General features: G+C 45.2%; 3 protein-coding genes across 14 annotated transcripts in view; 1 reads left to right on the top strand and 2 right to left on the bottom strand.

The window, feature by feature from the left end:
- The window catches only part of GGNBP2 (gametogenetin binding protein 2), a 34,230-nt gene extending 31,541 nt beyond the window's left edge, over positions 1–2,689 (bottom strand). For 2 of the 10 annotated variants that reach the window (XM_083587633.1, XM_083587637.1), the window contains exon 1: positions 2,202–2,689. The gene's annotated coding sequence lies outside the window, so the exon portion shown is untranslated. Of the gene's footprint in view, positions 1–1,709; positions 1,911–1,958; positions 2,146–2,201 lie in introns of those variants that run through there. The other 8 variants (XM_083587634.1, XM_083587639.1, XM_083587635.1 and 5 more) reach the window with 6 other exon arrangements.
- A 3,199-nt stretch (positions 2,690–5,888) lies between these two features.
- MYO19 (myosin XIX) overlaps positions 5,889–14,007 on the top strand; it is a 34,017-nt gene continuing 25,898 nt past the window's right edge. Inside the window, exons 1-3 of one of the 3 annotated variants that reach the window (XM_083587561.1) lie at positions 5,889–6,148; positions 13,056–13,124; positions 13,292–13,348. The gene's annotated coding sequence lies outside the window, so the exon portion shown is untranslated. Of the gene's footprint in view, positions 6,149–12,861; positions 13,349–14,007 lie in introns of those variants that run through there. The other 2 variants (XM_083587560.1, XM_083587559.1) reach the window with 2 other exon arrangements.
- PIGW (phosphatidylinositol glycan anchor biosynthesis class W) lies at positions 6,302–13,817 on the bottom strand. Its single transcript, XM_083587825.1, has 3 exons — positions 13,692–13,817; positions 12,430–12,618; positions 6,302–9,130 (listed from the first exon to the last, which is right to left on the bottom strand). Exon 3 carries the CDS (start codon positions 9,107–9,109, stop codon positions 7,598–7,600), a length of 1,512 nt encoding a protein of 503 aa, XP_083443951.1. The 5' UTR covers positions 9,110–9,130; positions 12,430–12,618; positions 13,692–13,817; the 3' UTR covers positions 6,302–7,597.

Here is a 14,007-nt window from a genome sequence, read left to right as displayed (position 1 = left end):
TACACTAACTAGCAGCAGTTTTCCAGCTAAGAAATATGCAGGTTTAAACTGTTCACCCAATGCACGGAATAATTCCTCTTTACAAATAAATAGCCTGCCTCAGGTACACAGTCAAGCCCTTGTCACACATAGTATTTTAAAACCTACAATTAAAATCTACAATCAAGAGGGTTCAAACCAACACCTAATGAAAACCTGTACTATGCAAATGCCACAAACAGATATGTTAATCAAGGCACCAGGATTGACTGAAGCTCCCACTCAAGCTTGCACAGGCATTTCTGCGATACCAACCAATGCAGGCATGTAAAAGAAAGGGGGGAATCAGAAAAAGATGGGTGTTCTTTGGGGTGGGGCAGAATTGCTGCCATTCTACAGTTTTTTTTTTTTTTTAATATTTTATTTAGGATTTTCTTGTTTTACAGAAGTGTAATGCCTCGTATTTTTTTTTTTCCCATGTAACATTTTTACAAATCCGTTTCCTTTGTTGAGGCATTAGGGGGAGAAGAAAAAAGAAAGAAAAGAGAAAGGGGGGGTGGAGAGAGGGAAGATGGATGGGGGTGGGGTCGGGTGGCAGTGTTTCTATTATGCTTAGTGTATGTAGAGTTTGGTGTCAGCGTTGTTTGTGTTGTTCACTTGTGTTCCTTTGGTAGTGAGAGAGTTTGGGGTTGGCGTAGGGTGTGATTGTTTGTTTGTGATTGGCTGTGGTGATCTTTGTTTTCGTGTGTGAGTGAGGTGGGTGGGTGTTTTGGATCAGGTTAGCCATATTGATTTGTATGCTGTTGGTGGATTATTGTCATTGTCTTGTTGGGCTGTGTATGTGATAAAGGGGAGCCATACCGGGGTGAAGGTGTCTTCTTCTGTTTGTCCCCGTGTCAGTTTCAGTTTATTAGTTAATTTTTCCAGTAGGGCTGTTTCCCATACTATTTGGTACCATTGGTCCATGCTTACTCCTGACAGGTCTCTCCAGTGTCTGGTTATGGTGTTTCTCTGCCATTCTACAGTTATCCACAAGCTTCATGCACATATAGATGTATGCACATCTATGCACCCATCCAACGCGCCAAATTTTAAAATTCCCACCATCACATTTGAATAAATCCTCCTTATCTTCACCCTCATCCCGTCAAACCAACTGCAGGAGAGTCTTTCCTTAATAAGGGAGAAAGAGTGGGGTTCATCCTATCAGCCAACTCCCTTTTTTGCTTTTCTGCTTCAGTCCCTTCAACCTCCTTAAAGCCACTTTCACCCACTCCCTCTGATGTAAATTTAATATATATATATTTCCAAATGCAAACACCTCGGGGCAAGGACCTGTTGCTCTGCAGCTTGGAAACCGCCATGCACCCTGAAGACGTTAGAAGGAAATAATTAAAGCAACAACAACAAAAGCCCGCTCAAGGTCTATCCTTCACGATCTCAAGGCTTAACCCCTAAAAGAGATTCTGGAGAACCTTTTTGGGGGGGGGGCGAGTAGAAAGGAAATAAATCTACAGGAAGAATTAATCCTTCTAGGAAGGGAATAAATGAGGAGGGGGCTAACTAAGGTGTAAGGGAGAGAAAAAATCAAATGCCCCCTCTCCAAATTTCCTTGACGGGCTCCACACCTATATGCAAATTTACCATGCCTCCCACCCCCAGCCCACTTTTGCTATTGGCTGAGGCTCTGCTGCCCCTGTCGCAGCCGAGACTGGCATGTGCGCACAAACCTCAAAAGGGACGGGCAGTTTTTTGGCCGGTCTCTCTTCCCTTCCTTCGCCCACCCCCTTCAGGAGCGCTGCTACAGCAGACCTCGGGCCTCCTCGTCCGGCTTTAGCTCCTCCTCCTCTCGCGAGAGGCAGGGAAAAAGGCCGGCCAGCCCTCCCTTCCTTCCCCACCCACCGCCCCCAACCAACCGCTCGGCCTGCCCCGCCCCCTCACTCCCTAACCCCGCCCACTTCCCCCCCCTCCGCCGCCACCTTCCTCTCAGATTAACTGCTTGGCCGAGCTCCTCCTCCTCCTTCTCCCCTCCCTTACTTCAGCGCACGGCCGTTTCGCTCGCCCTTTGGCTCCGCCCAAGCCCCACCCACCATGGCTCTCTCGGCGTTTTATTATGTACGCTCCGCCCCTTTCCTCTCTCCCCACCCCGTATTTTAAATCCTTCCTCCGCCTCGCGCTCCTCGGCACGCAGCTGAGGGGAGGGGAGTGCGCGCTTCCCTCACCCCTAGAGAAAGAGAAACGGGAGGATCCGTCTAGCGGCTTCTCGCGCATGCGCGAGTAGAAAGAAAGGCGTTATGAGAGAGGGAGGGGGGAGAAGGGAGAAAACATAGGTCTATATCAAGAAGTCCATCCCTCTTCCTCCTCCTCCGCTTGTCACAAATAGCCTCCGCTGAGAACGCCGGGAGAAGGAGGTGAAGGACCACGTGATCAATAAACGGCTCCCTCCGCCTGGCGAAATAGTTCGCGCGCGGGGAAAAGGAGAGCCATTTTGCCCTCAGTTCGCCCCCAAAACCTCCAAACGTACCGAGGGCCCAGTTCCTGCTTTTTCCACTCCACAGAAGCCAGTCAATAAAATCTCCCTCTCAAAACCCAATGCAGTAAAGGTTTCTGTCATGGTTTTAGTCTGACTCCTCAGGCCAACCACTGCCCCCTCAGCCTCACCTACCTGGCCGGGTTGTTGTGCGAGGAAAAAATGGTGGAGGGGAGAACCGTGTACACCACCGTGGAGAAATAATAATAATAATAATAATAATAATAATAATAATAGTGTGGGGGAATAGGACTAGGAAGATCTGGGTTCAAATGGCCACCCTGAGGAGATTGAGTCAGCTTAGACTGCTTTACAGGGTTTTTGGGAGGCCGAAATGGTTCGGCCATTAAGCTCATGGGGTGACGGGTGTTGCCACTCACAATCTCTCTCAGGCTGGCCTATTGAGCTGGTTGTGCAAGAGGACAAAAATGGTTTGAAGTCGAACTCGGCAGCAGGAAGCTCTCTGGCTGATGGTGGCCTTGAGCCAGCCGCTCTCAGACCAGCCCGCCTTGCAAGGCTGTGACAATGGAACCTGACTACAACACCCATCATCCCTGACCATTGACTGCCGTACTTGGTGCCTGCAACTCACAGGCACCAAAGCAAAGGGTCTCAGACCTCAAAGGGTGGCGGAATAAGAGTCCTGTGGTAATAATAATAATAATAATAATAATAATAATAATAATATTTATGCCCCACCCATCTGGTTGGGTTTCCCAGCATTTAAAAAAAGGGTGAAACTTTTTCTCTTTCAAAACCTGTAGAATAAGCTTTTGTGCATGGGAAGCAGAGAACACTAAGGAGCTGATCAGGCTCCCATCAGAGAAAGAGAGGTGTTTAAACAGCAATCATGTCAACTAACCAGATAATCTCTGTCTTCCACAGAGAACGTGGACAGCAGTGCCAAAGATGCCAACGGGACATTCAACGAGGGCCCTCCAGTGTCCTGAGAAAGTGTCGTAGCAGCTCAGCGGTACAGTGGTACCTCGGGTTAAGTACTTAATTCCATTCTTAACCTGAAACTGTTCTCAACCTGAAGCACCACTTTAGCTAATGGGGCTTCCTGCTGCTGCTGCACCACCAGAGCACAATTTCTGTTCTCATCCTAAATCAAAGTTCTTAACCCGAGGTAATATTTCTGGGTTAGCGGAGTCTGTAACCTGAAGCATATGTAACTTGAAGCGTATGTAACCCGAGGTACCATTGTACAGCATCTGCTCTGCATGCAAAATGTCCCAGGTTCAATCCCCAGGTAGGTATGGGAATGTCCCCACCTCTGAAATACCACAGTAAGGCACAGGATCTACATGTACATAGAACTGGATTGTCCTGCACATTGCTGCATTTACCTGGCCATTGGCTCATAGGTTCCTGCTGTGATAGGAATTTTGAGGTCTTAGATATATGGTAATGTTCATAACCACACGTACATAGATCAGCACAGGAAGGCCGACCTGAAGCCATTTTGATTCCTAAACTGAGCAAATGTTTTCTCTGCAAGGTCAAAGTGGAAAAGCCTCCCCATTGTCTGTTTCCTCACAAATCCTGTCTTAAGGGCACGTTTAAGATATGAATAGGGTGTGAGCCTGTGACATGGCCCAGGAACTAAGTATTTATCCTTACAAAGGACTGGCCAGGCTCCCCAGGCAATCCAATCAAGTAACCTGCCAGACAGGAGATAAACAAGGACAGGAGAAAAACAATATTCAAATTTTTGTTTTAAGACCGCCTTTTCTGTGATGTAGGTGTGATGTATCTGAGGGGTGGTCTTAGGTTACACCCCTTCTGTGATGTATGCATGATCTTTCTGGGGGTGGTCTTGATCTACAGGGTGGCAATTTCAAGTCTTTATAAGGCCTTGCACGCCATTTTTCTGGGTCCCCCCTCCTCTCCTGCGGGTGAGGGGAGCACCCTGTTGCAACAGATCAATAAAGATCAAGCTTACTAGCTGCTTTGCTTCTCAATATTCTCTGGTTGGCCTCTGTTATTCTCTCCTAACAATAGGGAACCTATGTAAGGACTCTATAAGGGCTCTTAGATACCCCATAAGGGAAAAGGGCAGATGTTTGTTTACAACACTGCCACATTTGACAGCTCATCTGGCCCATATGTGAGCCATTGCCCATATGTGGATCTCAACGTACAACTTCTTACACATTCTGCTTAGGAATTTTGCCACTGCAACAGGAACTACCAGTATGTGCCAGCAAGTCAGCCTCTTCATTTAGGCAAGCATTTGATGGACAGGCAAGAGCTTCGTAAGTGGCTTAGGTTGCAGTCCCATAATAATTGCCTGGGAATCACCATCCATAAGATTACAGTGATAGAGCACACACAATCCAAAAATCTAAAGAACGCTCAGAGCTATTGTGCATTAATAGCTCAGTGGCAGAGCACCTGCTTTGCATGCAGACGGTCTCTGGTTCAGTCCCCAGTATTTCCAGGTCCTGTCAGAAACCCTGAAGAGCAGCTGCTAGTCAGTGTACTCAGCACTGAGCTAGATAGGCCAATGTGTCTAAGTCTGCATATGGCAGCTTCCTGTATCAAATCAGCCCTTCATTCAGAACCATTGAGGACTCCAATCTCAATTTTTTTCAGGGAGGAGAAGTAGGGCGTTTCTGCTTTTAATACAGGCTTCAGGTTCAGTCCTCAATATCTCCAGGTAGGACAGGCAGAGACTGCTGCCTGAAACCCTGGAAAGCTGCTGCCAGTCAATGTAGACAATATTGAGATAGATGGACCAATGGTTTGACTCTTCATATGGCAGCTTCCTATGTGCAGTGATTTGGTCACAAAATTGTTAAGAATTGCTTCAAAAAAGGGATTAGAGAAGAACTACGGTACATACTGTACCTCACAAACATACAGTGTACTAACAAGTTTATGGCCACTATCTCCCCGGCCAGGAACAGTTATGTGTTTAATTATGGACAATATAGCCAGTTAATTGTCACTCATTCAGCATAGAATGGCTTACTTTATTGCAATGGAAAATGACTGTCTATCCCATAATTATTGTTGCTGGCGATGGTTCCACTGTGAATTGCTTATTGTTGAGCCTGTGACATCAGAAATGAGAGCCAGTAAGTTTTACTTGCCATTTATTTGCATGCCAGAGATTTACTGGCTGAAAATTGTTTCCCTCTAGCCAATTGCAAACTCTAATCCAGTTTATGATGGCCAATGGGCAGTTCCCAGAATCCCAAAATAGAATCAACATGGCAGTCTTCAATTCTGTTGCACCAGGCTGGGAATGATGACATCCAATATTTCAAAGGTGGTCCAATTCTTTGTTATCAATGGATAAATCTGTCAAGTTTGGTTTCTTTCAGTTTTCCAAATTTAAGTTCAGCTCTCCACATCAGTTTGTGATTATCAGGCTTTTAATTAAAATTCCTCTAGACTATAAAAAAATTGTACGCAATTTTGCCTCTTGTGCTTTTTGCAAAGTAGCTTCCCCTAATATAATGCATTTTTCTATTCTGTCTTCATACATGCATTTTTAGACACACTTGACATTAATATATTTCCTTTTCTACAGATTACTTTGGAGAACTGCACTGCAAAATTCAGAGAAGTGCAAATTTCAAAAGATCGCTGTGTTTTGCTTTGTGTATTGTTTTGGAACATGTGAATTAGGTAGGTTTGCCTTTAAATGTGAACTGAATCAAATATTCCTCCTTTTCTTTGTTGGGTCATTCAGTATTTCTTGAAGGCTCAGGGAAACAAGTTTCTTGTGAACAAGTAGTATAATTCAAATGTCTGACAGTAAAGCAATAACACATTACAGTATCATCTTAAATATAGATATTTTATTTGCTTGGAGGCTTTGATGCATTTTATTTGCAAATTATAATCACCTTTGTGTTGACTCAATCCAACATACAGCTCCGATTATTTTGAGCTCTTTCAGTTCTCTCTCACACACAGCCTCCAGTTAAATTCATTTGTCTTTTTTATGAGAAATGATTCCGACACTCCTCATTGTAAGTTTTAGGGTTTTTTGGAAAATATATTTGATTGGATTGTCCATTGCATTTGAACAAAAACACATTTTAAATTAAAATAGGTGAATGCAGCTGTGTGGAAGGACTTATAGCCCATCTAGGCATCCTTTTATCATGCATTTATGAATTGCATTCCTAATTTGTGGTCATTATGTTATTGGAGCAGTTCTACACGATCTCACTTTCAATTCTTTTTGCACTTAAATGGCAGACATACTGCTTTATTTCCAACTGGTGCATGTCCCCATAGCTTCCTGCTGAAAGATTGCTACTTTTAATGCCACAAATATTTTGGGGGTTTTTTTTAGTTCTGATTTTATTGCACAATGGTGCCCCTCCAGGTGACAATAACACAGCAACATTGATTGGGGAAGCATCTCAGAACAACTAGTAAAGCGGAATGATGTCTGGACAGTCCAGTATAAATCCACCATTAATGCACTATTATTGTGTCAAAGACATGTTGCAGAATACACCTGCAAAAATACCAGTCTGGAGGGATCCAGTCACATGCTGTAAACCTTCATCAAGCACAAAGTGTCCTCTGCCTCAGTACCACTTCTTAGCATGTTAGGCATTCAGTGTGTGCAGACCCACTGCAGGAGAGAAGGTTGCCCTGCACAGGAATCGCAATGTGACAAAGGGACAAATAAACTTAATGTCTGGTCTGCAAAAGTGACCAACCTCAGTTTTCCCTCAAACAGCCCCCACCTGCCCTGCCTTCCTTCTTACAACTAGCCCAGGGGATGGCCCTGGCTGTAAGCTTCCTGCCTCTCCTTGGTCTCATTGTTGCCCCTTATAGAACACAGTAGGGAGGAGGAGGACAAAACAAGAATGAGGTGGCTCTGCCTGCCATTGGCTCTGGCTCCAGCTTGAGCTTTGGTCCCGATGCTACAGACGTATGGAAATGTAATACAGTTCATTCGATGAAAGTGACCATGAGTTTAAAACAACTATAGTCCACATTCCTTCCTTTAGATAATCCAGTATACCAGCATGCATGCAAAAGTCTTATAAAATCCAGTGCAATCCCAGCAGGCAAAACCTTTTCTTTTTGGTTTTGGTTTATATATTTATAAAATTACCACCACTTTAAGATTATATTTCTTGCTTGCAATAAATACATAACCAAACAGTTTGTAAACATATATAGATGCAGGACAAACATAGCCCAGAATGCATTGCTGTGAATCGTGTCGACCACCATATTCACGAAGCCAGTCAAGACATTCGCTAGTAAGAAATACAAGAGCTGATTCTTATTCACAGCGCTGATCATGCACACACTCCGAGGCACTGTTTTCCTATCCTGGGGCTCCAGGTCGTGTTTTTTACTTGCCGCTGCTGGCTGCATGAAATTCCAGCTGCAAGGAATGCTAGCCCCAGCCACCAGAAACTTTCCAAACACCAGCACAAGATCAGCCACCAAAAAGCAACTAAAGAGTAACAGGCCGTGAGCGATGACCCACACGCAAAAGGAGAGGTTTGCCATCCGTCGGGATACGGCGTCTATGTGAGTTTGCGTTACATGAAGGCAGATAAAGAGGAGGAAAACTGCAATCAGGAAAGAGCCGATTACGCCAAGCCAATCTTTCACCAAGCTCCTCCTCTTTAACAAATATAAGCCTACTTGCACGCTAGCCATGTAAACAGCTAGGTAGCCGATGACAGAAAATATGCCCTCTCTGTTGGCATTGAAAAACCCGTCCCGTGAATCTTGGCCATCACTCCCATGCAAGATGAACATCTTCAAAGGTGTGAAGCTGAGGAAGCCTTCATAGACTATAGCAAGTGTTGCTGCAATTAACCATGCTCTGCGCACGGGGAAGACAGCCAAAAGCAAGGACGCAGCCATCCGTACAACGGCTAAAGTGAAGAAAAAGTTCCAGTGCACACCATATTCTGAGACATGTTCGTAATAGTCAATGGCCTTGATGCTCATCACCCGCCCAAAGCCAAGAAGCAGCAAAGGCCACACAGCAAAGAACTGCCTGGCAAGATAAGAGACTTTGTGCTGTGCCGTGCCAGGCTTCAGCCGGACTTCTGGACAAACCACAGCGTTCCCAAAAACAAATGATCCCACTCCAAAATCCATTACCCCTGTTCCATAGGTCTCCGTTTTGGCATACCGCCGAGGGTACTGTGGAAAATCTACAGCCAGAATGCTGATGGATGTCAAGACATTGACAAAGACTCGGAACACCGTTATCGAAGGAATGTACTCTGGTTCCAAGCTTGTCCTCAAGAAATCGCTTATGATTTGCTTAGGCGGCACTCTCACGTAATTGGTTCTCCGACTGTATATGATCAAAACCAAGCTGACACAGAATACGGTGATGGAGAGCATTACCCAAGGTAGGACAGGGGCCAAAATTGTACAAGAGAGCACTGGCGGGACAACTAAGATGGTAAAGTCTAGAAGAAAATGGCCAACCATTGACTGTAGTGGTTTTCCATAGCAGAGAAAATAAAAGATCAGCAGAAGCCCTCTGGAAAGGAGGCATAATGACGCTAGGGGTAAGCCAATGGAGATCTCCAGCAAGGTAGTTCCATTCAAATTACTTATAAATTCTTCTTTTTGCTTTTGCGACATTTTTTCTGCTATTGTAAGTCACTAAAAAAAAGAAAGAAAAAATAAAGTTAGCAGCAAGCAAACTGAACAAAAATCAAGAGTGGGTAACTGCATCCACCCCAAGGTAAATTCATTGGTCCAGTAGACTTTTTAAACCAGTGGGCAGGATAGAAATAAAAAAAATTCTGTGCTGAAGTCACTTTCTCTGTGCATGACTACAAATTTTCAGGCAGCAAGCAGCCCACATTATTTTTTAACTGCTACTTTTACAAGCAGTTGCAAAACACACTTGCAATCAATTAAAAGAGCTTTCCTAGGAACCACATACCATAGGAACCCAACATGCACTAGCTCTTATTCGGACTTCCAAGGTAAACACCTGAAGAGGATATTTTATTTCTTTTTAACAAGTCAGAGCCAACATTCTTAGCAACTGCCACTAGTAAAATTATGGCAGTGAAATTATTCACATAAATTTACACAGCACCCTCAATTTCAGGTTTACAGGGAATTGTAAGACACAAGGGCCCCTCCAGGTGTCCTTCTTGAGCATTCATGGTAATTTATGCTCATGATGCTATCAGGGTGGTTATACGCAGTCCCACTTTCAATACTGTCTACACTTGTGAAAGTTTCAGGGCAGACACGTTGCTTCATTTCTAGTTAGTGTGAATAACATGTTGCAAAATACCTCTGGGAAAATAAAAACCCAACGCCATTAGTCTGGAGGGCCCCAAATATTTTATATTCTCAAATTTCAGTTGTAGGAGAGAGAGGAGGTAAGGGCAAGAAGATTGAAACACTCTAAGGTTGTCATCCTATCTTTTAGATTGCTACACTTTTTTGGTCCGAGAGTCACACTGAATCAGTCAACCCTGCAACGACCACATGTCAAAGTGTGTGGGGCCTTTTTGCTATATAATAAAACTGTGAGGGTGTCATCACACTGCAGTTTGCTTGGCTGCCAACAGCCAGCCACAGAAACTCCAGCATGACAACAGCCTTACAATAGGAGTAGCCAGATGTGCGGCAGACACCCTGCTATACACCCTCTACTTGGCAGCAAGCCCAGCTGAACTCAATGGGGCTTACTCATATACATGTTCACGGAGGCTAGTAGCCACAACGGCTATGTTCTCACTCCACTGTGGGAGGCAGTATGCCTCTGAATACCAGTTGCTAAGGAATCACAAGTAGGAAGAGTTGTTACGCTCATGTCCTACTTGTGAGATTCCCATAGGGGCATCTGGTTGACCACTGTGCGAACAGGATGCTGGACTAGGTGGGTCACTGGCCTGATCCAGCAGAGCTGTTCTTTCTTATGTTCTTACTCCCACGTAGTTTTCTTCCACTAGTGAATGCATCTCGCCAAATTCTGTCTAATCACCTTTGCTCCTCTTCTTTTTCTTGAGGCCTCCTACAATCGACTGCCACCTTCATTTTTTCCCTAGAAACATTTTTGCAATATGCATCTTTGGATGAGGCAAGCTGCGGCTTGTCAGGGAAAAGTGTCTCTGAAGAGGGAGCTTAAAAGGAAAGAGCTCACCACACCCTCGCCTCTTAGCCCTGCAAGACTGCAAATTTGTCTTTCAGCACAGCAATAGTCTGCAAGGAGGCGATGTGCTAGCTTAATTACAGCTCAGGATCGCCCTTGATAAAAAGCTGTAAGCCAGCAAACCTTACTGACTGGCCATTTCGAGGCTCTTTGCTCACCTTCCCCTGGAGATGGCAAGCCTTCAGGACAAGGTGGGTTAAGAAAGTAAGAAGAGCACTGTAGTTGGATCAGGCCAAAGGCCCATCTAGTCCAATATTCCGTTCTCACAGCAGCCAACAAGATGTCCCTCTGGGGAAGCCTGCAAGGAGGACCTGAATGTAACAGGGCCCTCCCCATTTGTGATCCCTCAGCAACTGACATTCAAAAGTATGCCACTTCTGACCATGGAAGTAGAGCATAGCCTTCAGATATTTAGTTAGTTATTTTCCTTGCTTGTTTTAACATGGATTTTATCCACAGAAGCACACAACTTAAAAACATAAATCAAATTCTGAACAGAGCTTAAAAGAACATAAATAAAATTTAGTTCCAGAGATGTAACATTCTTTGCAATTTTAACATACTTATAGACAGGAATTTCAAAATGAATCACTATTATTTATTTCCTGCATTTATATCCCACCTTTTTCCTCCAAGGAGCTCAAGTTAGCGCACATAGTTCTCTCCTGCTTCATTTAATCCCCTACAATAACCCTGTGAGGCAGGTTAGGCTGAGAGGCAGTGACTGGGCCCAAGGTCACCCAATGAGCTTCAAGGGTGAGCAGGGATTTGAACCCTGGTCTCCCAGGTCTTAATCCGACACTCTAACCACTATACCACAGTAATGCTAAATAATGGTATGTGAGAATGTGGCCTTCAGATGTTTCTTGGATGCAGTTTCCATCATCATAGAAACATAGGAAGCTGCCTCATACCCTTCCCGACTCCTTTAACTATTTTAAATAGCATGTTAGTTTTGGGAAGCAGAGGCCTGTCTCTCACCCTCTCATGCCGTTAGTGCCTTGGGGCAGACTCTCACTTGCTCCTTTAGCTGATTCAAGTACTAGTTGCACCCACACCTGCTATTTTAACAAGGTTTGCCCATTTCCTTCTTTCCTCCCCATTCCTTTTAGCATCACATGATGTACCAGACTGCAGCCTTTATTTAAAACTGTAAGCTGCCTTGAATGCATTGGAGAAAAAGGTGGTATATATAATTGCAGTGAGCAAATACCGTATTTTTCGCCCTATAGGACGCACCTAGTTTTTTTGGGGGGGGGAATAAAGAGGAAAAAAATTATCCCCCCCCCCCGCACTCCGGGCAGCAGGCTGCTATCCGCAGCCTAGGGAGCCCTGCAGGAACTCCCGCAGGGCTCCCTAGGCTGCAGATATCTGCCCAAAGTGCGGGGCGCTCTGCTTCAGTGCGCCCCGCGTTCCGGCCAGCAGGCTGCTATCCGCAGCAGGCTCCCCAGGCTTGCTGATAGCTTCCGGAAGCCTGGAGAGCGAGAGGGGTTGGTGTGCACCGACCCCTCTCCCTCTCCAAGCTTCAGCGAAAGCCTGCATTCGCCCCATAGGACGCACACAGATTTCCCCTTCATTTTTGGAGGGGGGAAAGGTGCGTCCTATAGGGCGAAAAATACGGTAATCACATCCATACAAACATTAATAATGGGTAATTCATCCAAACCCTACACAGTGCAGGACAAAACATCTGCTCTATGAATGTTTCAGCCACTAGTCAAAAGCCCTACAAATAATAGCTAAAAGAACTGGAAAATATGCAGCAAAAACGTTTTGAAAGAATTACCTGCATTCTTATGGAGGTTAAGTTTCAGCGAAGAAAGACAGCAGGATTTGTTTGGCTCACTGAAAACATTCTCATCATAAAGGCTGGGTCAGAGACAGGTCTTTGCTGTTTCTCTGAGAATTAAAACTGCATTTAAAACACAGGTGTAGAGTTTCTCCTTAGCTCTGCACAGCTCGGTTATACTTCCTGCTGCAAAAAAAGGTAAATGAGGGATCTGTTTCCTGATGACATTTTCATCAGAGCAAGTAGCCTGCTAAACGAGATTGCCTGATTCATCAGACTGCTCAGCCATGGCCAAGTTTAATATAAAGGTTACTAATGGGATATTAAAAGCCATTAAAAGAAAAGGTGGGAGAATTGCATCCTGATCCTACACCTGCGATAACAGGCTGCCTTGAAAGGCACACAATTGGTGCCATCTCTGGTGATCACGTTCATTTACTCACCACAGATTTGCCTAGCACAGCAACAGATTTGTAGTGGAGAAGCGATGTATTTTACAATTTTATGAGGTTCTGATTATTTGACTGTGCAACCTCGTGGTTCTTTCAGTTAGCAGTTTATACTTTTAAAAACAAATAAAATATAATAATTTGCATTGCTTGTTTGCCCGCCACCGATTGTAGGTTTGGTCGACACAGACTGGAGTGGACCACTTAGCATTTCAGCTGAAGAAGAATGCCTCCCGCCACCCAGTAAGTTTTCACCTCCAGTAAAAAAACTCCCTGCAAGTTTTTTTTTTAACTAGCACTTCTCCTTACTGTGCTAGCTTTCTGCTTGCGGGGATGGGGGCCAACCTGCAAGGAAGTGTTCACTCTTTTGATCCCACCCCTCCATGATACTAGGGAGTGTTACTGCCCAGGTGCTCCGCGTGTAGAACAAGCAGCGAATTTCCTTGTCTCCACGTGGGTCCGATCTGGTAAGAGCGCGTTTCCTTTCCCCACCTCCTCGATCCGAATATTATTGTTATTTACTTATTTAGCACTACCCGCCTTTCGTCCTAAGGTCCAGGGGCGGGTCACAACAATTAAAACACAACATGTAAAAATTTAAAACAACTATTTTAGGCTGTGGTGCAACACACGCTTTCTGGGTGCAGCGGAGCTTGCTACCGAGTAAAGCCTGCGTTGTTGCTTCGGGAAGCATGCTTTGCTTCCGATGAGACACGGATCCCGGCTGCTAAACTGGAACTCACCCACCCCGCACATTTTCTTGGGAAACCCCATTAATTTCCGCGTAAAGCATGCAGCGACCCTGCGCACCCTTTTCTTAGGAGTAAACCTCGTTCTTGAACTCGGTGGAGCTTCCTTCCGAGGAAAACTTGCGCCACGGTTGTCTGAACGTGAATGGCAGTCAGCGCTGCCTGCTTCCTTCGGAGGAAACAGGCACAGGATGAGGCCGGCGGGATGCAAAACCCACGCATCCCTACTGGGTAGTGAGCCCCATTGGATTTCAATGGGATTGTGCGCGTGTTAAGCGCGCACAGGCTGGCGCTGCAAAGCTGCGGTCCTCTGCGCGCTCCAGATTCCCCCGGGAATCCGAAATCGGGCTCCGCATCCCAGAGGCGGGGCGTCAAAT

The sequence above is a fragment of the Podarcis filfolensis genome (genome assembly GCF_964270895.1).
Source record: "Podarcis filfolensis genome assembly, chromosome: 15".
Taxonomy (NCBI): domain Eukaryota; kingdom Metazoa; phylum Chordata; class Lepidosauria; order Squamata; family Lacertidae; genus Podarcis; species Podarcis filfolensis.
Note: the sequence above shows the minus strand (reverse complement) of the source record. Positions and strands in the feature narration are given on the sequence as shown.

Excerpts from the sequence above, each read along its gene's own strand:
- PIGW (XM_083587825.1), bottom strand. The coding sequence starts at position 9,109 with ATGTCGCAAAAGCAAAAAGAAGAATTTATAAGTAATTTGAATGGAACT.